General features: G+C 39.1%; 3 protein-coding genes across 7 annotated transcripts in view; all 3 read right to left on the bottom strand.

Moving 5' to 3' along the window:
• Positions 1 to 2,985, bottom strand: part of LOC115779834 (protein phosphatase 1 regulatory subunit 1A) — a 31,093-nt gene extending 28,108 nt beyond the window's left edge. Inside the window, exon 1 of the mRNA XM_030728693.1 lies at positions 2,619 to 2,985. Coding sequence (XP_030584553.1) covers positions 2,619 to 2,699 — 81 coding nt within the window. The 5' untranslated portion in view covers positions 2,700 to 2,985. The remainder of the gene's footprint in view (positions 1 to 2,618) is intronic.
• A 4,185-nt stretch (positions 2,986 to 7,170) lies between these two features.
• npffl (neuropeptide FF-amide peptide precursor like) lies at positions 7,171 to 9,188 on the bottom strand. The gene is made up of 3 exons (XM_030728695.1): positions 9,039 to 9,188; positions 8,184 to 8,299; positions 7,171 to 7,563 (listed from the first exon to the last, which is right to left on the bottom strand). Exons 1-3 carry the CDS (start codon positions 9,186 to 9,188, stop codon positions 7,443 to 7,445), a joined length of 387 nt encoding a protein of 128 aa, XP_030584555.1. The 3' UTR covers positions 7,171 to 7,442.
• A 2,633-nt stretch (positions 9,189 to 11,821) lies between these two features.
• itga7 (integrin, alpha 7) overlaps positions 11,822 to 27,064 on the bottom strand; it is a 37,455-nt gene continuing 22,212 nt past the window's right edge. For 3 of the 5 annotated variants that reach the window (XM_030728682.1, XM_030728684.1, XM_030728686.1), the window contains 20 exons: positions 24,975 to 25,182; positions 24,500 to 24,696; positions 23,825 to 23,913; positions 23,585 to 23,712; positions 23,220 to 23,315; positions 23,062 to 23,123; positions 22,590 to 22,759; positions 22,202 to 22,348; positions 21,637 to 21,752; positions 20,961 to 21,147; positions 20,792 to 20,866; positions 20,506 to 20,585; positions 20,327 to 20,404; positions 19,733 to 19,835; positions 19,276 to 19,473; positions 18,883 to 19,002; positions 18,561 to 18,674; positions 17,692 to 17,790; positions 17,325 to 17,450; positions 11,822 to 13,596 (listed from right to left, as the gene is read on the bottom strand). In XM_030728682.1, the coding sequence (XP_030584542.1) occupies positions 13,441 to 13,596; positions 17,325 to 17,450; positions 17,692 to 17,790; positions 18,561 to 18,674; positions 18,883 to 19,002; positions 19,276 to 19,473; positions 19,733 to 19,835; positions 20,327 to 20,404; positions 20,506 to 20,585; positions 20,792 to 20,866; positions 20,961 to 21,147; positions 21,637 to 21,752; positions 22,202 to 22,348; positions 22,590 to 22,759; positions 23,062 to 23,123; positions 23,220 to 23,315; positions 23,585 to 23,712; positions 23,825 to 23,913; positions 24,500 to 24,696; positions 24,975 to 25,182 (2,549 nt within the window). In that variant the 3' untranslated portion in view covers positions 11,822 to 13,440. Of the gene's footprint in view, positions 13,597 to 16,268; positions 16,434 to 17,324; positions 17,451 to 17,691; positions 17,791 to 18,560; positions 18,675 to 18,882; positions 19,003 to 19,275; positions 19,474 to 19,732; positions 19,836 to 20,326; positions 20,405 to 20,505; positions 20,586 to 20,791; positions 20,867 to 20,960; positions 21,148 to 21,636; positions 21,753 to 22,201; positions 22,349 to 22,589; positions 22,760 to 23,061; positions 23,124 to 23,219; positions 23,316 to 23,584; positions 23,713 to 23,824; positions 23,914 to 24,499; positions 24,697 to 24,974; positions 25,183 to 27,064 lie in introns of all 5 variants that reach the window. The other 2 variants (XM_030728685.1, XM_030728683.1) reach the window with 2 other exon arrangements.

Here is a 27,064-nt window from a genome sequence, read left to right as displayed (position 1 = left end):
ATGCTCCCTTGTCAAAGTTGATTTCCCCTCCAGTTCATATGATCTGCTGCTGGGTGTACAGCGAGTAACCAGCTCTCAAACTTAGTTTGGGGCAAAGACTGTTTGTGTGGAGCCCTTACTGATCAGAGTTTGTTAAATATATTTTTGGGATTTAGACTTTCCCAACTCTTTAAAGCAATTACAAGTCATAATTTCCACCACGTGACATTGCTAAAGTCAGTGGCTAAGAACATTTCTCATATTTTGACGGTGCAACCTGATTTAGTAAATAACTGTTTGAAACTAGCTAGCAGTGGTCCTGATGTGCAAATTGGTTGTCCAGCCTGAGTACAGCGGTGAAATCTAGTAACTGGATCCCTCCAAAATTTCCCTCAGGATAGTTGGTGTTCAAGCCACACAGTTTTATCTGATAAAATGAATGATTAGAGGCCTTGAGGCTGAAATGATCTCAACCTTGTCTCAGATTTTAAAGGTTAAGAGGCATGACTCCCTGGCTTGAAGCCAGGTGTGGAACGTAAGCTGCCCAGTGGGCAGATTTGGTCAGCACAACTGGTGCTGTGGGATAAACCAAGAAGTTATAAAGAAGTTATGAAGGGCGTTGTATTGATTTATGGTCCAGGCCAAGCCAGAACTTGAAAAAAACAGCTCCCTACTACAATTCTATAAAAATAGATGGGGACAGATTAATAAAAACAAAAACAAAACAAAAGTATTTAATTTATTTAATCTTTTGATGCTAGTGGTGGGCAACACTTTCTAGCATATCCAAAATCTCCCACCAGTGCTAAGCTAGGTTTAGATTTAGTGTATAGATTTATATTTATCAAATCATTCAATGACCTCTGGTGCATGGGGCATTTTAATCTTGAATGGGGCACTTTAATCTTGGAAGGGACCTACTCCCATAAGGATAGAATAGTTTCATCAGAGAGGGTTGCAGGAATAAGTCCTTAAACCCGGAAATGAACTGCACTTACAGTTCCCTCGTCTCAGTGCAGTTGTCTGAATGGGATCATATGAGGTAAGATGCCTCATATAATGTCTCTTATTAAAGCCTTGAGATAGTTTCACCTTATTCACCTTTGCTGTGCCACATAAAATACATAAGTAAATACCCCACTTTTAAATTTTCAAGCTTTTGCATGTTCCAACGGAGGCGTTTACTACAAAAGCTCAACATCAACACATCAAAGACTTTGTAGTGGTGAAATTGTGTGAACATGGTGATGGTTTTGTTAGAGTTTAGTGATTTACTTCTGATGGTTTCAATTACACATCAAAGATCATAAAAGCAGCTTTCATTAGTAAAGATTACCTTCCTGAACAAAACTGGCTATTATCTGTAATAATCCAACAGCGAATGAAAAAATACCATTGACTTTTTGACATAAGAGCTAAAACTGTACAAGCGCAGATTATTTTCTCCATTCATATAGAGGCAGACACCAGACTAGACAAGAAAAGGCTCCAGATTTTATACCATCTGTGTCATTTTGCCATATATGACTGTGTGTATGTCAAACTGACTTTACGCTGACTGAAATGCATGTACACACTAGTACATGCAGCTGTTTCATATTCAGTTTCTTGTGTCTGAGGCTTAATCATAAATTCTCCAACTGCTACAGTAGCACTCTTACCATACTCTCAAACCAAAATGTCCTCATAAGGACAAATTCACACACTCACATACATCCATAGCATCTACTTTCCCTTTGGGTCACACAGTAACAATGAGGGGAAAAGGACTGAGAGAGGGAAAAGAAGGGAGAGAGACATAGACGGAGTGTAGCCAGACTCCTGAATCCTTGCTGGCTTTACTTGAGGTTCATTCATTATGAATGACCTGTCCTGTTCATGTTATATTTATAATAATGAGAAAATAGGGCACCTCTTTTCACTATATTCCCCACAGAATGATGGCTTGTGCTCACTAAGCTCTTTCAGACACTAATAAGAGTTCTCTTTTCTTATGTCATGAAGTGATGTTTCCCACAAATCAAGTTGAGTTGTGCAGTTAGATTACCTCAGAAGAAAAGTCTATTAATGATGAATGAAAGGAATTCATTTACTTTGTCAGCTATCTCATTGCTGTAGGATATAACCAGTCAGTCACTTAAAAAAAAAAAAAATCCCACACACCAGCCCCTTAGAAACACATCAATATACTGCAACACTGCTTTCTTATGCATCTCTGGAAAGCCGCTCGCTGATGGAAGATGGAAAAATCAATTTTGAATTCATCATCTTCCCATTAGGACTGTATTCAAAACATACATCCTGCTAATTAGGTGCATGGGAGAAAATGTGGTTTAGTTGAAGCAGCAATTACTCATCAGTCTGTACTACAGCATTTGGGACTCAGCTGCCGAGCTCTGACTACACCTGCTTGCTCTGACAACTAGAATGCATATTTTTTTTAGATATGTGTCCAGATATTTTGTGTCACAAGTAAAAACTTTGATTATTTTTTTTCTATATTTTCTGCAGTCACCTTGATAAAAAGCAGGAGCATACCATTACTCTCCAGGTCTCACTGATGCAAAGGGAAATCCTTTAAAAGTCCCACATTTCCTGTCCCTTCCCCTTTCTTCCTGCCTCCTTTCCCTGAACCTTACCTGTTCAGCTGCCTCTGGGTCCAAGTGGGTGTCCAGTAGAGGGACGGTGAACTGTATCTTCCTAGGGCTTCCAGTTTCCATGGTGGCACTGTGTGTCAGAGAGGAAAGCAGGAGGAAGAAGAGGATGATCGAGGAAGGAGAATCCGTACCAAAGAAGGATAAAGAGCTAAAAAATAAGTGTGCTCCAGTTTTTGTTTTTTTTTTAAATCAGAGAGTTTGAGTGTCTGACTCTGTTCTGTTCTTTACTTTTTCCTTTAAACACACTTCTCCCTGATTGCTTTGTTGTTTTTTTGGCACCCTATCACTAATGATTTTTTTCTATCTTCAGCACCTGCTAGTGTCTCTATTCTATCTTCCCTCTCTGTCTCTCCAGGCTCTCAGAGCTCAAGCAAGGGCATTCTCTGCAAGGAACACCTCTCCTACACTCTCATTCGCTACGCTCAGCTCTCTTTCACACCAAGTCCCACCCTCTTTTCACATTTCTTTCTGTCTTTATTGGCTGGCTGTGCTCAGGGCTGTTCTGCAGCAGCCCCTGCACCGACGAGAGAGCGAGGATGACAAAGGCATGCTCTCTCTAAGGGTAGAAATTGGCACAATTTATGCAGGATCCAGCCTCTTCTTCAAGAGTATTTTTAAAATCCCCTACCTACACAAGCTTATAAACAACCTACACTGTATTATATATATATATAAATTGGGGGAAATGGGTGTGTGTGTGCGCACACTGAACAGCCCCCACATAAGGATTTTATTTGCTGAGAAAGGTTTTAAACCAAAGGATCTTTTTCACACTTCTGCAGACTCCTGCCATATGTTTGAAATGTTATTAAACAGCAAAAGAAAATTCTCACATGGGAACTGTTTGGGGCCGGGATGTGTGCATTCTTTTTTTGATGATTTCTTTGTTCATAACTGGCTGAGCTTGTCCTGTCTAACGCCTGGCCAGCACAATCTTTATTGATTGTCTCTTAGCCCCAGTGTCCCTATGCCACATGTCTACTGGGCCCCGATACCTGACACCAGCCAAGAAGCATATGGTGTGCCAAAAATGTGCAGTACATTTCAGGGATGAAATAAATATCAACCATAATGCCTTTTAACTCTGCTACTCTTTAAAGATTAATATAGCCTTGATCTGTTAGCCTGAAGCAGGCATGAAAGACAGACTAAACTTTAACTCCATACTGAAAAAAATTGTAACATTTCAGACTCTTAACTAGAATCTAGGTGAAGAAAGTAATTAATTCAGAAGGTGAAAGTTTCCTCCTGATACCAACTGACATAAGTAGTATTGCTCAGACCTTTTAATACAATACTTTTACACATCCACACATTTTTAGGCATCTTCACTTACATTTCAGCATACACAGTTCAGCCAGAAACAGCAGGCAACAAAGGACCTCAGCGGGGATGAAGCAGCCTCATGGCATGTATCATTTGCATCTTTTACAATAATCACTTGATTTTTGTTTATAGCTTTTTATTATTGTTTTACTCTTTTACTCCCAACAACAAGACATAGATGTGCAGTTCCATTACAGCAAGATATAGAAATATGTCTAAGATTAAAATAAGAAGAAACAAAGGGTTCTGATGGGTTTTCACTCATTTATGCTTGTTTTTTAAGATCAGATGATTTACCAGGTGAATATATTCTCTCTATATAGTTTTTTCTAGTCTATTTCAAGTCAGTAGGATCCCCTTTAAGCATACAGTACATTCATGGGAAAAAGTTTTTCAGGACTCTGTACAGTCCTGTGAAACGTGAATACATCCCATGATTCAATAGCTTGTAGAATCAGCTTCAGCAGCAAAAACTTGAAGTACATGTTTTCTGTATAACTTTATCAGTCTGACATTGTTGTAGAGGAATTTTAGCTCACTCTTTTTTACTGTGTTGCTTCAGTTCATTTAGGTTTGGGGGCATTTATTTATGCCCAGGTTTCTCAAGGTCCCGCTGCAGCATTTCAATCAGGTTGAAGTGCGGACTTTGATTGTGCCATTGCAACACATAGATTGATTGTTTTCTTCTTTTCATTCTGTTGTAGATTTAATGCTGTGCTTGGGATTCTGAATTACTGAGTGCTACTTAGTTTAAACCAAAGTGAGACAGAAAAACAATTAAATCTGTCTGCAAATACTATTTGCACCTCTCAAACCAAGTACCTACATTTAAGTTTCTAGCACAAGCTGCCACTAATACACACACACACACACACACACACACACACACACACACACACACACACACACACACACACACACACACACACACACACACACACACACAGCAGAGGACACATTTCAGTTTAACCTTGAAACTGCCTTTGCTTTTCTTTCTGAACAAGATCATTTAATCACACTGAGGCCATTAAACCCTGTTGTGTGTGTGACAAATTGTGCTGTGTCATGGCCATGACCGCTAATGGCTAAGACCTCCCTCTTTGCTGTTCAAGATGGCTGCCATCCAAGATGATGACCGTCAGGGAAAGTGGAAGTGTGGAGGTCGATTAAAGGTCATGGAGCAGAAAATAAAGGTTTGTGTTTGCTCTGTGTGTGTGTGTGTGTGTGTGTGTGTGTGTAAAACACTTCTGCATACACGAGCTGCCTAAAGCAATCTTTAAACCCTCTGTATCTGTCAGTCTGTTTGGGTTTTTATCTTCCTCTCTTTCTGTCTTTCTGGTATAATTACTGCACACACAGATGTTTTGCCTGTGCCCCCCCGCAGACTCATGAAATTCAGATGAGCCGACTCTTTCTTTAAGTCAGCTAAGCTGATCAGAGGCTACAGCTGTGTGGACAACAGCACCTGCTCTGTCTTTGTCTTTTTCTTTTGCCTCAATATGTTTCTTGTTATCTTACATTCACTTCTCATTGTCATAGCTGGTATGTAAGACAGATGCAAGTCAAGCACAGGCCACGCTTATCCTCACATTCCTGAGCAGAGATCAGAGCAGGCAAAATAAGTCAAAGTGGCCGCGGGTGTGTGGGGTGTTCAATAAGCTTAAATACTTAAACGTTCATAATCAGGTAAGCTTTAACAAGCATTTGCAATTTAGACTCTGCACTAGCCAGACAAGAACACTAGTGGCAAACTGCAGTCCCTCTAATGAAGACTTGAGGCCTGCTCTAAAAGCAAGTCAGTACCCATAAACTCCAAAGTTAGATATGGTCACTTTTGACTCTAAAAAACAAGATGATGGAGTATGCTGAACGATGCTGTAAAACACTAGCCCTTAAACCGGTGGTGTTCATATTTTATATACAGTCTATGGTACTCACATTGGACAGCCCAAATAGGTAACTATTTTTTCCATCTGTATGTCACAAAGTCAAGTGTTCTTAACTTTATTTGACACTCAGTATAAACATACTCTCATGTGTTTGCATTTCTCTTCCTGTTTCATTTTGAAATCACTCACCGTGTTTGATGACAGTTTTATTTCCAGTCATCATCACCTGTAAGAAATCATCCACTGAGTCCTCTGTGTATATATATATACTCTCCTGGCTCCCTTTGTTCTGTGCCACATTGTCTTGTTACGCTCTGTGGTCAAGTTTCCCTACTGTTTTTTTTTTTGTTTGTTTGTTTGTTTTGTTTACAAGTAGATTTTCCCCTCATTAGCTTGTTGGGATGTAATGATTCTTGTCTGTTCTGTGAGGTCCATTTTAAGACAATAAACAGTGATTAAACCACAAACCAGAATTAAAAGTCACCTGTGATTAAAAATAAAAATACTGAATGATTGTTCAGCAGTCTTAAATAAGCACTGGTTATTCTTAATTTTGTCTTCTGGGGTGATCCAGCAGAATGGGAGCTCAGGGTTATAAAAGCCTCATTTTAAGTGGGATTGACATGCTTCCCTTCCCAGTAATTAGCTGTGGACGCCAGTAATGTGTAGAGTAATTGCATGTTGCTGCATTTTAATCAGTGCACAGGCTTATTGCATGCAGCTTCCCCAGGTGGCCTGTAAATAAGCAACAAACAGCAGCCACTGCAAGTGTGTAGAGAAGTGTGGACATTTCACATTAAGCAGATGTTTTCTGTTTTTATCCCATTAAACTAGTCTTGCATAGTGCTTTGTTTGGAGAGAAAAGGAAAAATTCCCACGTAAATATAATATTTCATTCATCTCTTTCCATCTCTTTCATTTTATCTATTATATAATACTTATGTGTAATGTTTTTGGGTTTGAGATTTTTGGTTAGACCAAACAGGACATTTGAATATCTCACCTAGGGCTTTGAAAACTTGCGATGGCCATTTATACATGTTTCATAAACCAATAATTTTTTTTAAAAAGAAACCTAACCAACAGTTTAAGTGGCCGTTCTAAAAGTGTATTTACATAAACTCAACAGATGTGGAACCTTAAACAGATTTCAACATCTGTTTGTTCCCATCTTTTATGAACAGATTAATGTAATATGCTATATGAACACTAATAATATTGAACACAAATACACATGAAATTAGCTTCCCAAGATTAAAGCTCTTTTTATTTGACCAGTGAACTGAAGAACAACAAAAATATAGCAATTTAATTTACAACAAACATATTTAGTGTTTAATTACAAGCCAATCCAAACAATCAAGGCCTGCTCAAAAAAAAAAACAAATAGGCATCTGTCAACATGCAGTGTTGGAAATTCAAAGAAAATAATAATAATAATGTAAAAGCTTGTATCATCTTTCACTGGACACCAGGTGTTATGTCAAGCCTAATGGGCTGGAACTTAGAGTGGAAGAAAATTTAGTCTCTCTGTGACTCCCCACTGCTTGACCTTGTAACAGGACAACACTGTGTGGCTCTGGCTGCAACATTATTTCTTGCCAAATCTCTGGGGCACAGCCATACTCCAGATCTGACCAGGGGCAGCCTCCCAGTCACGGGAATGCATCTGATCCTCCAGCACCACCTGCCCTCTGGAGTTGCGGCCAAACCTGTGAGAGACAAGTACCAGGAGTGGGAGTCAGTGATTTAAATTAATACAACTACAAACTGTGTTTTTTTTTTCTTCTTTTTTTGTTTTCGATGGATAAACAAATACAGATCTTAAAATGTAAAAGACTGGTGACTATGTTGCTGTGTTTGTTGGGCCTTATTTTTATTTGAAAGAAGAGAATTGAAATGAATGTTATAGGAGGCAACAGTATAAGGCAATCATTTTAGTAAACCCTTGTTGCTAAAACCACAGTTTTCAGGCCTATAAGAGGATCATTTTGATTCTTGAACCACATTTACAAATGGACTTTTCAAGTACATAATGGCTCATTATGGTACATGTTAGGCCATTTTAAAATTCAGATATGGAAAGTTGTTGCAACTGGCTAGAGTGATTTTCCTCTTCCTGTCTTCAAATACACTGTGCTGCCTATAACAGAATCAGTTTAAATCTGTACAAAATGGTTGTGTATATTGTATTTTCATGGTAAGCGCAATACGTCACCAAATCATTTTTACCAAATCTACCTTATCTACAGTGAGGTAAATACAGATGATAGAAAACTGCTATATGGAAAGTTGAAATATAGATTTATATAGCCTCTGTGATGGCACTGACCTCTGTGGCTGATGGAGGACAGACTCCCTGGTTTCTCTCTGAGCTCCCTGCAGCAGGGCTCTCAGCAAAAAAGTCAGCAGGTGACCATCAGCATTGTTGTCTCTGTTTTCAGTCTCCTGGAACACACCAGCACACATTTATTGACACACAAATGCAACCTCGCAGATATAAAGCACGGTGCCAAAAACCTAGAATTGGGTTCTTTTTTAAAAAGCAAAAAAAAAATCAAGAGCTGCATTCAGTTGTAGAATGCATAGCAATCCCAACGGGCTGATGACTCCAACCAGTTTGTCCTGCTGTGAAAGTGGACCTTGAGATGTAGCTATTAAAGCACCAAGGCTAGGAGAGATGTACATAGTGCACACCAAAGTATCCATTCACTTCATTTTTATGCAAAATGAAACCCAGATCTGTCTGTCCCTGCATGCCACAAAGAGAAAATCTAGCACTCGTGATCTCCTTGTCCTTTATCTGATTTGCTATCCTGCCCCTGATATCTATGCACACCAGAATATATAACAGGGTATTTCACACTGTTGCGTGAAGAGGAACACCATCTGAAATCTAAATGGGCTGTGTGATTTATCCTGTCTCATTTGATAAAAGGCTCAAGTTGCATTTACATACAATCCTTGCAGAAAATGTTGGCATGTACCAGAGCAGGCAGTCCATATTTAAATCAGGCAGAAAATATGCATATTTTATCAAATAACCACATGTGCCTGAGCCATGTGTGAGCGATAGAATTTCATTTTTAAAGGCTCAAATTATTTTGGACCTGACATAAACTAGATTGCAGAAATGCAACTGAAATGAAAATTCAGTGTAAGTTTGTGAGTGGTTTGATTGTCTCACCAGCCCCAACAGGTGGTCATGCATGCTCTCCTCTGAGCTGCCAGGCAAGATGTCATTTTTGTCCAGACCGCCTTGGATGTGAAGAGCCTGACTGACGCCAGCCATCGCCAAAATCAGTGCCAGAAGAGTCACCACTGCAGCTGCGTCCATGTTCTCAGACTGGAGTGGAGGTCAGACAAATGCTGAAGACAAATGTAGAAGGAGTAAGAGAAGCAGATAGCTATCTAAGTACACTTGTTAAGGTTTTGCTCCCTGATAACCGAAGTGACTCGTCCCGGTCAGAATGTCTTGTTTTTGTGGTGTCCTGGCTAACTTCAGTGGTGGTCACATCCTCGGTGGGTCTTATATACACCTCATGGTCACGGGGTGGCAACCCCAAGAGAGCTGAAGAAAGATGCAACTGTACAAAGGGGAACAGGGGACAGGATGAAGGAAGAGACTTAAATAGGTCCATTTAGCTTGGATCACGGCATTAGTGATGACTTAGCACCAGAGTGTGTTATTATGTGACCCTCAGGGTAGTGCAACACAACTTTTCCAGTTATTAAACAAATCAATCTGTACAAATGGACTCTGATCCACCCATCCCAAGGTAATGCACACGGCATGTACAACATGAAACGGATTAGTCAGATGACCTCAGTTATGTTAAGCAGTGAATATAGAGAGAAATACAAAGCAGACACTGAGAACTGCAAAGGAAAGTGTGGCACTTCCAGTCCTCTGAAACGAGCTGTTTTTCTCCTTTTTCTTAGCAGCGACCCTCCCTTTAATACTCCTTACTTCTGACTGGCTACCGCTCACAAACAGAGGGTTTGAACAGCAGGTGGGTGGTCAGAGCTGTGGACCTGTGATAACATATCCCTTATATGCACTGTAGATTAGTTTCACTCTCTCCAAAGTGTTATTGACATGAATGTAAAGCAAACCTCAGGTCAATAATAATACCACGGGTCATCAAAACCTTTGCTTACACAGAGATTCCTTTAACAAGCTGATCCAGGGATTTTAGAACGAAGCTTTCCCCCAAAGGAATTGATGCCTTAAAATGAAACACTTCATCTGTTAAAATGTCAGCTCCCTTCCTTCCTTCATTTTTCCAAGTAAGACCAGCTTTTTAATTAGTGATAGTGACACTTGCTTTATTAATAGCACATGTTCACTTTGGTGTTGCCTCAGTGTGTTTGTGTGTGTATATGTAATAATTAGTCACTTCCACATTACTGGATTCAGCATCAACAGATTTGGCTCATCAAAGTGCCTAATGGGTGACAATCCGCTTAAACACATGCACACATACAGCCCCTGTTTAACTGCCATAGCAACCAGGATGACATCTAAGGGATTCTGAGAGGAATTAGTGTTCATTACTGAGATCCGACGCTTTTGGATTACAAGAAATCGAAGTTGCTCTGAGTCACGAAGCTACATTTGTATTGTTTTTGATGAGAAGATAAAGATTTAGTTTAGTTTTATCTGATCACATTGCTCAAGCAGGTAGCTACCATCCAGCCAGACATCCATCTTTTATGCCCATTCCAGCCATCATAAGTGAGAGTTAGGGTACACCCCAGACAAATCACCAGTTTATCATGTCCTACAAAACATGTAATAAAAATTAAGGGCTTCTCTCTCTCTCTCTCTCTCTCTCTCTCTCTCTCTCTCTCTCTCTCTCTTTCTCTTTCTCTCTCTCTCTCTCTCTCTCTCTCTCTCTCTCTCTCTCTCTCTCTCTTTCTCTAGCTTTTCTTCCTCTTTTTTGGTGGGGGGTGTTTTCTGTCTTAATGCTATTAGGTTAAACTAACCGTGTCCCAGTTCCAGCCTCATATTTTATTTAAGTTAATCAGATTTCACTAAATGTGATTACACTTGTTTTGTACTCACGTAATACAATTTTCTAATTTTATTGGAGTGAAAAGCAGACATGTTTAGTGATCGTTACAATTTATTTTCTGTAAGTATCATCAAACCTTTGCTTAGATTAAATGTAATACATTATATACACACAGAAATATGGTGTGATCATCTGATCCAGTTTAAAAACAAACTTCATTTTTGTCTTAAACACATGCAGCTGCATCGTTGCAAAACTTTTTGGTTCTCAGAGAGCCTTAGATGAAGTCATCTATACTTATTTTTAGTCTGCTGCAATATGCTGCTTATGTAAGAAAAAGCATATCCTACACCTACTGTATGTAACCAGTAGGATTGTGATTCAGGAAAAAAAATGTCTATCACCAAGTTAATAACTGAAGTATTTTTAGTTATTGAGAACAAAAAATGATCTTAAGATTCAGGTGTCCGCTTTTGACTTTTAAATTTTATTTGAGTGTAGACTGACCATAGACCATGGATGTTGATGTCACATAAACAAAACAAGGCAACTTTATTTCTTCTTCAAGAAGACTTTCAATCAAAAAGCAAAGACAAACCCATCCTATCTGTACCTCTAAATTACTATCCTTTTGGTTCTTCTTATTGACGAACACGCTGCAATATTAATGGCAGCATTTCCATGAAAACTAAAAGCAGAGTATTTCAAATCTTTCCAGACAAGTCATCATATTAGAGCTTTTTACAACATTTACATGCTTTATCTATTTTTCTTCGTTTTTCTTTTCTTTTTTAAAGTACAGAAACAGGGGTGCTTCATTTCCCGCAGTTTCACCGCCACCTGGCGTTTTCTCAGTGAATTGCAGCTTTTGCACATCCTTTGTTTCCAGCTAACCTTCCATCACTGCAGACTTGGTTGAAAATGTCTCCATAATGACAAAACTTAAGTTGTCTGACGGGTTGATCTCAGTTTTGTTTTTATTTTATTTACAAGGTTGAAACAGAGCAGCTGGACAAAAAAATAAATAAAACACTGAGCATCGACCAACAGAAAATTTGGGAACGTCAGAACAACAACAGGACTTTCATGCAGCTAATATACGATTGTCCAGCAATACCTAAAAAAATTAAGCTGACTCTTCATGCTTTACAGCCACTTCATCAACCCAGATTAGATCCAAAGAGAGTTTGTCTGGTTCTGACATATGTTCGTGCTGTTCTGCTTGTGTAAAACAATGTTTTCCCCTCTCTTCATGTTGCTTCATTGCTGGAGGGATGTTTACTTGCCCACCGGTGTCCAGCAGATGCTTCAGGGCAGCATGATCTAATTTGCAGTAGCCTTGTGTTTGTATCCAGTAGCACACCATCTGCCACTTTTACAATAAGGCACTTGTACGCAATTAGAAATGTCAGTACTTAAATGAAAGCAATGTCATATTGGCATGAGTGGCACACATTAGCAGTAGCAGTGTGACAAGCAGGTTAATACAGTCCAGCCTAACAGCTTGAAAATGACAGTATTTATACAAAGACCAGATGCGTATTGGTGAAATATCTTTACATTACAACTCATTAAAAGAAAAATCTCATATTTTAACTAATTAACTAGTAGTATAGGCTTTAAATTGAAGCCACAGTAAGTTTTCATACATATGTGATTTTTTTTTTTTTTTTTACACTGAGCATATGTTATCCCATTATAAGACATGACATCCATTAAAAAAATCTACCAGAAATGTTCCTAAACAGCAAATGCGCACACAACATCTTAAATATTGCTTTTCTCATCTGACACATGCGAAAACAGTGCTATGGTCACAGCATGTCATAGGCTGTATTGTGGTTTCTTGTTCTTATTCAAGTTACTCAGGCAATTGAATAAAGTCCTACAAAAGCTATCAGTTGAACTTTTCATTAATGGCTTCTTAAGCCAGCCCAGAGTAATCATCAAGCTCAGAAGACAACACATTCATTGTTGTACTAACATCCACCCAGTGCTAACAAAAAGAAAATCCTCAAACATCATTTATATATAGAAAAATGCTTTTTTTTTTCTCCATTACCCATCATATCAGTCTTCAGTTTTACAGTAGTTAAGGCAAAAAGTAGTCTTTGTCATGGGCAGTGATTTCTTTACCATAATGTCCAATATGTCTGTGTGTTTATTTTTTTCCTCTGCATGTTGGTGCTCATGCACGTCTTTGATTTTCAGTCCTTTATTCTGATGACAGACAGCAAAGCAGCAGTGCTCCCCGTGTGGGCTGTGAAACATATTTAGCAGCTAGACTGGTTTTTATATTGTTATGGGCCTTCAGTATAATACTATCATATTGATTTACAACGCAATTAGACTAAAAAGACTATCTACGTTCAGCCTTCAGTAGGCTACAGTATGGAGAAAACAGATCAATATGTAAGCACTGACGCAGTAAAGTGTGCACAAAATATCACAATCCCAGTCTCTGTGCACATTTTTTTACTCAGTTAATTCAAAAGCAAAGACAGAACGAGTGCCACACATGGTGATTTGAAAATTTTTTTTTTTCTTAGTCAGTTAGTGCTTCAAAGCATGTTATGACGTCCCGTCGCTCCAGTGTGTGGCCCATTCCTTTTTGTGGACACCTCCTGACTTCTCAGGCTGAAACTGTGGCCGGTCCTCGCGAGGAATCTTCACCGCATGGTATTGAGGCAGTTTGTCCTTGTAGTGAGCCCGTCGGAAGAAACCACACTATTCACCCAGGGAGGAAAGTGGGTCGAAGCGCGCACAGGAGCAGAAGAAAGATGGATGAAGGAGGCAGAAAGAGGAAAACAGAATTAACCAGTGCCATGTTTAAGCGACTGTGCAATGTGAGTACATTTATCAACTACATTTGTTTGCCTGTGTTTGAGTAGGTGCTGTATTATTCAATATCATGCATTCTATGCCAAGGACACAATCTTATTTATTGCACCAAAGTAAAGCTTTATAGTACATCTCACAGATATGAAGACAAAGTTATTTCCTGATGACCAACTGCAAGTGACATTTTAATCTAAAAAAAAAAAAAAAGAAGAAAAAAATAGCACATCCAACCAAAAAGCACACCCTCATGCTCTACAGTTCTAAACTGGCACCAGTTTCAAGTGTCTGTGATTAACATAGCAACACACTCACTGATCCAAATGAGTTCAATCTGGCACCTGGAGAAGTCAGTTGGTTATTGAATACATGTCAGTAGAAGCCATAATAGCTTTTTTTTTCTTCTTTTTTGGGGGTGGGGGGCACAAAAGAAATTAATAGTCTTCTGAGAGTGATGCCAGAATGAACAAGTACAGACAAGTGAAAAATACGAGTCACAAAACACAACACAGCAGGCATGTTAAAGCCTTGAAGGAGAGATGGCTTGATGGTGTTCAATAGGCACAGATTAGGTGAAGAGTGAATAAAGGTTTTCAATTGCTTTATACACCAAACCCTGTAAAACCGTTTGAATGATCCAATAACTCAGGCTAGCAAACTGGCTAATCCTGGGAGAAGTGAATATTAAAGGATGTTATTAAAATAAAAGACATTTAAGCCTAAACCCAGAATTAGGATATAAAGGCAACTAAACACCTGTGTAGCTGTAACAATTTTTGCTATAGCTAGCAGATAAGTTTGTTTCTTTAGTGAAACTGTGACACATACAAAACAATGCAGTTAATTCAGACATTTTACGGGACTTAAACATAACAAAAAGATTTTTTCTTGATTTGGGACCAAATCATGTATGTTTGCAACACATTTCATATACACTCACTGACCACTTTATTAGGTTAATGCAAATATCCTATCAGGTGATCACATGGTCAAGATGACCTGCTGAAGTTCAAACACAGCATCAAAATGAGGAAAAAAGGTAATTGAAGTGGCTTTGAATGTGGCATGGTTCTTGGTGCCAAACTGGATGGTCTGAGTACTTCGTAAACTGTTGAGTTACTGGGATTTTTCTACACAACCATCTCTAGATTTACAGAGAATGGTCTCAAAAAGAGAAAATATCCAATGAGCAGCAGTTCTCCGGGTGAAAATGCCTTGTTGATGCCAGAGGTCAGAATTGTCAAACTCCTTCAAGCTGATAGGAAGGTAACAGTAACTCAAATAACCACTCATTACAACCACGGTGTGCAGAAGAGTATCTCTGAACACACAACACATTGAACCTAGAAGCAGATGGGCTACAGCAGCAGGCCACACTAGGTGCCACTTCTGTCAGCTAATAACAGGAAACTGAGACTACATTTCACATGAGCTCACCAAAATTGGACACCAGAAGATTGGAAAAACACTGATGAGTCTGACATTTGGATGCTAAGGTTGAAATTTGGTATAACAACATGACAGCATGGATCCATCCTTCCTTGTATCAATGTTCCAGGGTGGTGGTAGTAGTGTAATCTGAAGGGGATATTTTCTTAACACACTTTGGACCCATTAGTACCAACTGAGCATTGTTTAAATGCCACAGCCTACCTGAGTATAGTTGCTGACCATGTCCATCCCATTACAACCATCCCATCTTCTGATGGCTTCTGATGGCTGCTTGCAGCAAGATGATACACCATGCCACAAACCTCAGATAATTTCAAACTGGTTTCTAAAACATGTCAAGTGTATTCAAATGGCCTCCACAGTCACCAGATCTCAGTCTAATAGAGCACCAGTGTGTTGTGTGTTGGAATAGTGTGTTGGAATAGAAGATTGGCATCATGTATGTGCAGCTGGCAAATCTGCAGCAACTCTGTGATGCTATCATGTCAATATGGACCAAAATCTCTGAGGAATGTTTACAGCTCCATGTAGAATATGTGCCACAAAAAATTAAGGCAGCTCTGAAGGCAAAGGTGCATCCAAATAGCAAACAAAATATACCTAATAAAGTAGCTGGTGAGTGCATATTTTTATTTGTTTAAAATCTGTTTAATTTAAAAATGAACTAGACATATAAAAGTGTTAATCAGAGAAAGCATTTTATACCACCCCATTGGAGCGAATGGCACCTTATTTTCAATCTAAATCTGCCAGCAAACATTGTCCCATTAAAACCAATGGCTTCTAATTTCTAGAAACTAGAAGCGAGTTTCTGTTTACATCAAACAATACTGTGAGAAAAATGCAAAGAATCTGGTAAAACTGTATTTTTTTGTTTCTTTTTTTTCTTGCAAACTTTTTTGAAGGATGGAAAACTTTCTACTCATAGGAACAGTAACAAAGGGGAAGCAATGCTTGGCAAAAGACCTTTTTTCATGTATTACTGTGATGATGCCATCTCACTTTTTGAGATCATCTGAGCCAACATTGCTCATATATCATGCTGTAATGAACACCACCGGCCTCCGAGTGGATTGAGGAACAAAGAGATTGCAGGTGAGGAATTTTACCGCTTGGAGTGAGAGGAGGAGGGGAGAGCAGGCCAGAGGGGGGAATACTTTATATTATAGTTCTGATGCCTGCTTCTCCGCCTCCGAGGGTTGGACCCCCAAATGGGCGCGGTAGTACTCCGTCTCATAGTGTTGGCGCCGCTCACTGCGTTTGAAGAACCCACACTGGGGTAGGGTAGTGGGAAAACACAGATATGTAACAGAGAGGGGATTTCGGCAGTCCCCGATGGAAGTGAGAGGAAAGAAAAGGGAACAAAACACAAAGGGGGACGTCACACAGAGGACAGACAGAAGTACAAAAGAGGAAAGGCACAGATGAGAGTGAGCTGGAAGGAATAAAATGATTACAGGAGCAATCAGAGCAAGGTAGACAAATAAGTGGGCTGCCCCGAAGCGTGAAAATGCCAGAGTAATGACTGGAACTTGTTACAGAGAACACTGAAACTGACTACCCTCATCTCAGTAATCACCTTTAAGAGACAGATAAAAAATGTTCTTAAGGATGTTTGCAGTTTTACGTAATGTAGCTAGATTCATTTTATGATTGTTATTGTTGTACACTGTCTTGTATTTTTACTGTAACTATTTTCTTTTTCTTTTTTAATTCTTTTATTCCTTTCCCTTCAAAAGGCTTCCCCTTTTGCCAGGCCACAGCTGTAAATAAGAATTTGTTCTTAATCTGTTCGCCTGGTTAAATAATGGTTTAAATAAATAAAATAAATAAAGTGCAGTGACATAAAAGAGGTGGTAAGTTACTTTACTGAAGTATTCCCAACTTTACTCCTCTACTCCACTGCATTTCAGGTGGAACTATTGCAGCTTTTGTCTCAACTACAGTTGTGCAACTATAATGACTTTTCAAATTAAGATCTTATATGACGTGCGATGTATCTAATAAAAAGGATTGGCTTGCTTATTTCCTGTTTCTATGCCCTAAAACCAACACCTTTTCTGTACTGTTTATGATAAAGAACTGTAATCTAACAAAAGAAAATGAAAAAACAAACAAAAAACACTAAGACATGAAAAAAGATTTATGAAGAGGACATGCATTACCTTCCACAGCATGCAGACCAGTAATGCCAGCAGCAGGACACCTGCCAGGATGGCAATGAGGATGATCCACCAGGGGATCCAGTACTGGTCAGTAAGACCATACTCAGGATAAATCATCACTGAAACCTGGTAAGGAAGAGAGGACATTCAGTGCAAACCTTGAAGAAATGCTAATATTTACTAAATGTGAATTAATCTATTAGTCAGAGACTTGATGCACATTTTTGTAATATTTTAATCATTTTTGCCTTTAAGGTGCTACCAGTTTATTGTGCTCATCTATGGGATCCAAATACAAACAGTTGATACCAAACTGTAAAAATATCTTCTCTTTTGAATGAATGAATGAATGAAGGGTGCTGAATACCAGCGCAGCAGCATCCTTGAGGACCAGGTGTTTGATGCTGGACTTCACAGTGATGTTGGCTCTGATTAGAAGCTCCAGAGCACTAACTGCTGGGAAGTCCTAAGAGGCAGAGAGAAACAAAGTACTGTGGCAATTTTTGTATTTAAAAATGAATAAAGAAAACTGCACTGAGAAACATTAAAATTTTAGCCAAAACAACACAATCTTGGCTGCACTTATTATATCATATAAACTATTCATACGATGGTATATAACAAGAATTAGAGCCAAAACTATGAAAGTAAGAGATTTAAAGAGAAAGCAAAGTAGAATATTTCCTTAAGGTACTTTTGGCTTCACCCTTATTTCCTGAGGGGTGAAGACATGCTTGATTTGGCCCTTCTTGCTGCAACTCTCTCATTTATCTGGGCTTGAGACCCCTTGAGGCTGGGTTTGAGCCTCCTCCTTGACCCAAGGATATTTCACATGCAAGGCAAATGTATTAACCGCTACAGCAGTTTAATGATAGAATGTCTAAATTTTAAATCATTTCTAAAATATGCGAGTTTCCAATAAATCCTACCGATGTTTGAGGGACAAGCAAATTAACATATTGGGAGGTTATTTATTCTTAGTCTTTGATCTCAGTGAATATTTCAAACATTTCAACTCAGTAGCCAGAAATCAGCCGTAACATACGAGCTTCCTAACATCAGTCATCACTGTGTAAATGCATTTGCTGCAGTTATCACTCATTCATTGCATCAGTCATGTACCTTGATGAATGTGAGTGCCTGCAGCGGCTTTAACAGTTGGACTGAAGCTGAGATGGAGAGTAATATGCAGAAAGGTGCTGATGTAATGATGACAGGATATATATATATTTTTACCTCTATGAAACTGCTGTTCCACAGTCTGGCATGGATTTTAAGCAGAGCCTGACCAGAGAAGCTGTGGAGAGGACACTGGAACAGTACACAGCGTGCTGACCCCAAAAGACAATCCTGGAAAACAAAGTGACAACTGTGCACCCCGAGGATATTAAACTGTCACTACATGTAAACAGCTATGAAAGGAATGAAAAGCAAAATTAATGAGGCCTACGGCTTTCCATTTGTGTATCCACATTTTAAAACCATTCAGTTGTTTGAGTGCATTAGCAGGAAATCAATAATGTCTTTTCCCTGGCTCTCTCCTTCTTGTCCTTCTTACCAGTTTGAGTGACTTGCGTCTCTCTGAAGCTGCCACAGCTGGTGTGGTCTGTCCCACGCTCCCTTTCGTCATGATCTGACCTTCCTCCTCTGGGTGAGAGCGGCGTTTTCTCCCAACCTGCTGAAAGAGATGCATTCATGCATGTTTCAAGAAAAGGTTTTCACATTTGTGTGGACATAAATTCTTAAAGTCTATAAAGTCTTGATAATATATGTAATATAGCACTAGGTCTTAGGCTGATTGATGGGTTCCTTATATCCTATTCCTATAATTGTGTCACTTACTCAAAAAGCATGGACTCGTGAGCCCTTTTCTAGTGTATACCTATAAACAAATGTGCCATATTTTTTATGTGGATTTTTTCCAGTGTCAGCAATGAATTGTTCCACCTACCCCAGGCTCTGCAGATGAGGAGCCCTGTAGCTTCAGAGGATTCACAGTTGCTGTGGGGGTGCAGTATGTGTCTGGGTGGCCTTGAAACTTCAAGCTGGCAGGATACAGGAGCCATTTCTCATTGGCCAGCTCATAGGGCCACATGATATTGAGGAAGGCAGAGCCGAGTGTCTGGAGAGCTTGGCCAGGATTAGAAACCTGACAGAGAAAAGAAAAAAAGGTTTACATGTAATAAAGTGTGTTCATGCATTTTTCTGCACTTTTTTTTGTTATTGTGAAAAGATAAAAGGAATTACTGTTTGACAGACACACTCCAGTCATAGCTAATGATTAATGTAAGTAATTACTTATAATGTGTCACACACCTCAAACATGCTTACTTATTACATGAGGTTGACAATCAAAGTGCACCTGCAGGCACAAAAGCATCCCAGATACCCTCAAACACTTTGCTCACCACAAACTCAAAATCCACAGAGCTGCCGATGTCATCCAGAGTGGTCATAGCACTCTCACCCCTCACTGTACCACTGAAGAACAGCTTATCGGGATTTGCGTGCCTAATACAGGAAACACAGTGACATCGGTGTGTCAGATGGCTGGCTACATGATTGCAAAACTCAAAATCATCGTCTATTTATTCACTGATCTACTTCTACTTGTAAGCGAGGCTGTGTCTTAAAGCTAAGCAATCAGAATTTAATTCAAAACCTTTCAAAAATAAGCAAAACATGCTTAAAATCAATGGGGCTTCATTTTAAATTCTGGTAATAATCTTTGCACTTCCAAAGAGGGTCATTTTTAGTGAAAGCAGTATAAAGACATAAAAGCATGATGTTCTTGTTTAAATCTTTCCCCCAGTGTGAAAGAAATATACCTTCAGCGAGGAGTTGGGACAAGCTGATGAAAAAATTATGTGGCTCTGTCTAATGTGTAATTGATTTTAAATAATTTCAACAACCATAAACCATGTTAGGTTTAGCAGACCTACATAAAACAGCTTTACTGCCACATACTGTTTTAATACACTGAAGTTGACAGTTTTACTCACCCGCTGACAGACAGAGGGAGCTCTATCACAACTTTAGCATAAGCTGTTACCGGGACCAAGTCAGGCTGTTCACTGATACTGTGGGCAAAACAATTAATGAACTCAGATAAAAGTCAAAAGACAGAAGGTAAAACTGTGATCCTTGTTGTTAGATGTCAGGGAAAATGTAAAACACGTACGTTTTCAGTGAGAGATCTGCCGTCAGCTCAGTGGTCTCGATGGTAATGTTAGCTGTGCTCAGACTGATGGAAAATTTCAGCTATGGAGACAACATGAGCATAAAGTTGTTGTTTTTTTTAGTTGCTTAACAATAAAATGAATGGAGCAGATTGCAGTGCTGAAATAAATTCAGGTTCTACACTGGAAATGTAAGGTGATAAAATATATGACAGAGCAGACTGTATTGAAATTGAATCTATAATAAAATACAATTAAATTGTATCTTGAAACACAGTTTTACCTTACCTTAGTGTTTCGTTTGACAGGGTTTCCCAGGTCACATTCAACTTGGGAGCCGTTCTGGTTTGCTTGACATCTCATCTAAAATCAGACAAATTAAACAAATACTATAAGAGGAAAGTCTGTAACCAACTCCAAAACACTACTCCGAGACGGCATTTAGCAGATCTCAAACCTGCTCTGGGATCCTGGAACCGGCATATGACAGTGTGTTTGGAAGGGAGATAATCAGCTGAGCGGCATGAGCATCATCGCCGTCGTCCTCGGGGTGAAGAGGGTCAGAGGGCATGTTAGTGATGCTGATGTCCAGCACCACCAGCCGCTGATCTGACAGAGAAAACACCTGCACACTGTCCTCATCTCTACATGACGGCAAAGGAGATGAAAATAGGACAATACATTATTCAACAAGAGGCATATCAACACACTCTGAGGCTGAGTAGAAACTGTCTGAGTAAGTAATTTCACATGATAGTATTTTTTGTGACAGAAGGACATTATAAGCTGTAAACTCTCTCTTGCTGGTGTTTACCCTGCTCCAATATAACACTTTGCCTAAGATTCATCAGCAGTGATACCTTCAGGGGATCTTTTTGTAGACAGAAACTTATCTGGATTATTATTTAAAGGCTAGAATCCCATTAATCATAATTTAAGCCAATAACAATTTAGACATGATACCTTAATACTTCCTAAAGATTTGCAATTAATCATCATAATCATGTCAGTTGTACAATGAAAATAGGTGTAGTACACACTTCTTAAGCACAACTGAGCTGATGTGTGAGTTATTAATGGCAGACATCATCAAATTCACCAGCCTGCACTGAGAAGCTAGAGCAGATACTAACTTTGGCAGAGGGATGAAGAGGTCAGAGTTCACAGGTCGAGTACCAAACTGGTAGTTTAGTTTCAGGTTGCTCTGGCAGATTTTGTCATTGCCGCATCCTTCTCGCAGGAAGTTCACCTTGGGGATTAAATGACACAAGCGTCAGGCTGAGGATGAGTGTCCAAAAGTTTTTATATTAAACTAACACTGGGGTCAATACGCCATGTACCTTTTTTTTAAAACAATTTTATATTTAAAAAAAAAAAAAAATCACTCAGTCATTCAATTAATGCTGCAGAATTTGTTCCCTGCTGCAGTACTGAGGCATGTAATCATATGTTGATAAAAGAATCAAGGCAATCCAAGGATAGCAACAGGTTTGAAATGTCTTGTTTTGACTTTGCTTTATATGTCACATATTTCACTTAAACTATCCTCAGTGAGCCCAAATTAATGCAGAAACACAGTGCTGATGGAAAGCATTACATAAAGACTTGGCTTGTTTATAGAGTAACTTATGAGCAGCAGAAGCTCATTAAAATTAACCTCATCCATAAAAATACTTCTTTTCCCATTTTGTTGCAGACCTCAGAGTGGAGCGTATTAGAAGGGGAGACATTCAGTATCGGAGGCAGCTTCTCCAGCCGTTTTGCAGAGTGTCTGCGTGGTGGCACGGGCTTGATAGTGTGAGTTATCAATAAAGAGATAGGACGCAGTTTGTCACGGATGTTCTCCTGCACAGAGGGAAAATATAAGATCTGGTCAAAGTCACAGCATAAAAGAGTTTGGAGTGGATTTTGTATTTTTGGAAACATTTCATTAAAACAAAGGGTATTCATTGCAGTGAAACTCAACAGTCTTAAAAAGGCCACCTGTGAAAAACATGCAGTGTACTTTTAATATTACAATACCCCAATACATATCTGCCTTCCACAATCAAAGAAAGAGACATGTCCACGAAATTAAGTTACTGACATGCAGCTGGAAGACAGCAGTGGTGCACACAGGATGACGCTGCCGATGTAGCTCCACTTCTTCTGTCTGTGTATACTCTGGTTCCAGTAAGCTGCGGCCCAGGAAGCTAACGCGATGCGGGAGGCCCAGCTTCCTACGCTCTGTGTCTGCTTCAAAGCGCACTACGAGGGCTTGAATGGAGTAAAATGGAGCAGCAGATAAAGAGAGACAGTTGGGTTGAAATACAGAAATGTCAGGACACACACAGAGAGAGCACTTAAAGAACCCACCGGGGACAGAAGATATACTAAACCATCTGAGGAGATACAGTATTACCCAGCTGTGATTTAATCATAATGACATCTAAAGCTACCTCACAGATAAGGTTACTTTCTACCATAAATAGAAAAGACTCCTGTCACTGTAGGGAGTGATGTGAAGTCTCACATGAGAGAAGAACAAAAACAGCCGTGAGAACTGAGGTGTGACTTACTAATGTGTGGCGAGTAGTGCGCTGGGTGGGCTACAAAGGTGAAGCAAGCCTTGACCTCAACACTAAAAATAGAGAGTGGTGAAGAGAAAAAAAAAGACATGATCTTTAGAAGCTTTCGGACTATTATCCCAAAGGTTTTGTGCATTATCAGTTCCTACCAGACTCCATCTCTGCCTTTGCAGTTGTCCTGCTCCAAATCTATGTGTGGAGGGTCAATAGACATGTCTCTTTTCACGTGGATGACAGGACGAGATCTTGAGGATGCACAGAAACACAAAAAGACATGTCAGCAGAGAAAATTTTGACTAAATGATTGTTGAAATTATAATAAAGATGCAACATTTATAAAACAATTTATATTTCACACATCTTTTTAAATGAAATGTCTTTGTGGTCAATTTAGACATTTTCTTTTTTAAAGAAAATCATGATAAATTGGATGTCTTTTCCCTTATTGAATACTAATGCTATCAAAATATTTTTGGAGTATCATGTTCAGAAGTTTAACCAACTCTTTTCTCACCTGAAGAGAACCACTGAATCATTCAGCGAGCCCACTGCCACATCTGGATAGTGATTATTGTCAACATCCAAACCCCCTGAGACAGAGTATCCAAAACGTCTCACATCAAAGTCTCGTCCATCCAACACCTAATGGGATGAAGAATCCTGATCCTCAGTTTCATCCATGCATTCACTCGTTTTTATTTTAGCCTTTGTTTAATCTTTTCATCCTAATTGCTCATATCCAAAGCAAACTTACCTGAGCAGGTTTTGTCTCAATTCCAGCATCTGAGCCTCTATAGATGAAGACTTTCCCATCTCCGTCAAATGGTGCTCCCACAGCAATATCTATTCAGACATAAAACAAACTGCTTTCCAGCTCTGCATGCTTATTGTAATAGTTTAGAACATAAACCGCAGCCTAATATAGATGAGCAGAAGACATTCAGTTCAGTAAATTGTATGAATGTGCCACATTTGATCAAATGTTAACAAAAGTTTCACTATAGAAACAATTTAAAGGAGAGTAATTGAATTTTTATAGTATTTATATTCTGTTACCATGATGAATGATCATATTAATTATAACCAAACTCTAGTAGAAGCCAAGAATAAAAATATGTATCTTGAAATGCACATAATAGGTCTCCATTAAATCTAAAACATTTTTAAACAAAGACAAATTGTATTCAATCAGTGAATGTTATTTACTGTCGCTCACAGTTGTGGGGTTTTCCATCTACCCAATCAAAATTCAGCAGTCTTTCTTTCAAATTTTAAATAACTGTAGTCTTAGATTAAGATTAAAATTTTCTAAAAAGGTGATGATAATAAAAATTTATTATTTTTTATTAATTAAAATAAATAAATACAAATAATATTAATAAAAAAAAGATTAAAACTTTCTGAGTAAATGAAAAGGCTTTTTTTGTACCTCCATATCCATCCTGGTCCAGATCTCCAATGTTGCTGACTGTCATCCCAAACATGGAGTCATACGTCCCGTTGAGGCGGATGGGCCGAGCCTGATCGTCCCAGTGACCAAATGGGTTTAGATACACATAAACAGCTCCGCCAATCTCTGCTTTACGGTCAAAAAAGTTAGGAGCTCCAACAATCAGGTCCGTCCAGCTAGCAGAAGTGAAGAAGTACACATTAGCACTCCCTTAATATTTTTGTGCTACTTGAAACTTTTCTGCATTTCATAGGAAAATACTGTAGCTACTTTTAACAAAAGTAATTCATTTGAAAGATTTTACAGATTAAAAAATATTATCTATAAGTTTAAAATTTAAAATGTAAGCCTTTTGAATGAAACTGACCATTTTTATAGTGTAGTTCATAAGTATTGTATATAACCCATTTTATGATAGATATCCAGACTGACTTTTCATTCAGCCTTTTCTCACCCGTCATTGTTGAGATCTGTGGTGGCTACTGAATACCCAAATGAAGAAGCCAGCTCCTCCCCCCAGAAGATGTGCTGTGGCACCAACCGGTACACATTGTCTTTCTTCAGCAGCACCACTGCCCCAGTATGATTGGCCCGGGGAGCACCAGCCACAAAGGTTAGCTCCCCGAGATTCATTATACCCATGGCAGAGTCAACAGAAAACCCTAGAAGATGAGGCAGAAGAGCGAGGCAGAGGAGGTGGAAGAGGAGGAAGGAAGGGTCAAGGGTTAATATCGACCGTGGGGTTCAGAGGCTCACCTCCTCTCAGTGTGCCATGTTCTTCTCATCTTCTTACTAATGAAATGCGTGCCTTAAGTGACTATTGATTTTGTGCCTAAGTCATAATGGGTGTAAATGTCCTGTGTGCTGTGCTTGTGAAAGGTTGTGTGTCTACTGGTGGAAGCAAAAAGGCTGGTTGTGATAGTAACACAAGATGTATTGGCATGTCTCCTGAGATACATGATACCATAGCTCTGCATCGGTTGCCTCTGGTGAAGGCAGTGTGTAAACATGGTGGGATGACATTAAACAGATTTATTGCCTAAAGCATCTCCTCTTGTATGTGAGTGTGCTTTGTGAAAAGGTGATCAGTATGTGTGCGAAGGAATGCGAGGATGTGCACGCATGCAAATCAGGTAAAGCAACTCAGCGTGTGTATATACAGTACAGGAAGGGTGTTTGCTTCATGTGCTGAATATTTCTGATCAAGCTGAGAAAAATAACACATGAAACATTTCACCCGAACAGGGGCATTTTCTACATGCACTTGCTAGACTAGATTAAAACGCAGACAGCTGGTGCAAAAAGTGAAGACAATCTATCTCTATCAGGACAAGAAGGACATTTGCTAGTCCTGAGTAAACATGCAGAAGGAGAGAAAACAGAGACCAACAGTGAGCAGCTCCAGGGTGGCAGGTGTGGAATGCAACATTGCAGCTTCTATAAAACCAACAGATGGAAACAAAGGTGCTACTTTTTCCACACAGGGTGGTGTTTAGCTCACAAGCTTGCAACAGGGTCAAGACTATAAAGTTAAATTTGGAATGAAAGCATAATAGAGCAAAGGGTTTTTTTGTTTTTTTTAAGGAGATGGGGACCTCTCAATGAGCCTAACAAAGGTGGGACCCGCAGTGTTAACCTTTGGTGGTTTTTATTTAATTAGATAAGGCAAAGAAATTACTTGGGAAGAACAGTGCAATTTCAGATCTTTTTTTCCTCCTTGTAATATGAATCAATTCTATCATTCTTTTTCCTCATCTGCCAAATTTGTCCTAGCCATTAGGTTAAACAGCAAATACCTGAGGCTGTAAATATCTACTGATTGGTCTCCAGTGATATTTATCCTTGCATATTATTATTTATGTCTTCACATTTTATTTCATTTATATCTATTTGTGTGGAGACTTTGGGCCACTGAGACAGTAGCTGGAAATAACAGATATAAAGGTAAAAGGCTCTTTTCCTTGGTTTTATTTGATCTATTTATCCAAACTACTCAATTTGTTAGGCTGCAGCCAAGATGCAGAAGCAGCATATGAAAATTTAAGTATACCCTTACTGCTTCTATCGGAATTAAAAAGGTAAGCAGCAACCAGGTGCTGCTAATCAAATGCGGTTGAGTAATTGATTGTCAGAAGATGTAACCACCTCTATAAAAGCAGAAGTTTTATCAGTTTGAAAAAACAAAGTGTAAGAAAGTGTGTGAAAAACTAACTACACTCTATGGTTCAATTGCTTGTAGAACCACTTTCAGTAACAGTAACTCTCAAGTAACAACTTGAAGTAATTATTTTCTGTATGACTTCATCAGTCTCTCACATCATTATGGAGGATTTTGGCCCAATCTTCTTTACAGTGTTGCTTCAGTTCATTAAGGTTTGCAGGGATTCATTTATGCACAGCTCTCTTGAAGTCCCTTCACAGCAGCTCAGTCAGATTGAGGTCTGGACTTTGACTGGGTCACTGTAACATCTTGTATTTTCTTCTTCAGCCATTCTTTTGTAAATTTGCTGCTGAGCTTGGGAGCACTGTCCTGTGGCATGCCCC

The sequence above is a fragment of the Archocentrus centrarchus genome, chromosome 5 (assembly GCF_007364275.1).
Source record: "Archocentrus centrarchus isolate MPI-CPG fArcCen1 chromosome 5, fArcCen1, whole genome shotgun sequence".
NCBI classification, from domain to species: domain Eukaryota; kingdom Metazoa; phylum Chordata; class Actinopteri; order Cichliformes; family Cichlidae; genus Archocentrus; species Archocentrus centrarchus.
Note: the sequence above shows the minus strand (reverse complement) of the source record. Positions and strands in the feature narration are given on the sequence as shown.

Excerpts from the sequence above, each read along its gene's own strand:
- npffl (XM_030728695.1), bottom strand. The coding sequence starts at position 9,188 with ATGGACGCAGCTGCAGTGGTGACTCTTCTGGCACTGATTTTGGCGATG. Across the intron at positions 8,300-9,038 it reads ATGACCACCTGTTGGGGCTG|GAGACTGAAAACAGAGACAA; the intron begins GTGAGACAATCA and ends GGTGTGTTCCAG. Across the intron at positions 7,564-8,183 it reads GTCCTCCATCAGCCACAGAG|GTTTGGCCGCAACTCCAGAG; the intron begins GTCAGTGCCATC and ends TGTCTCTCACAG.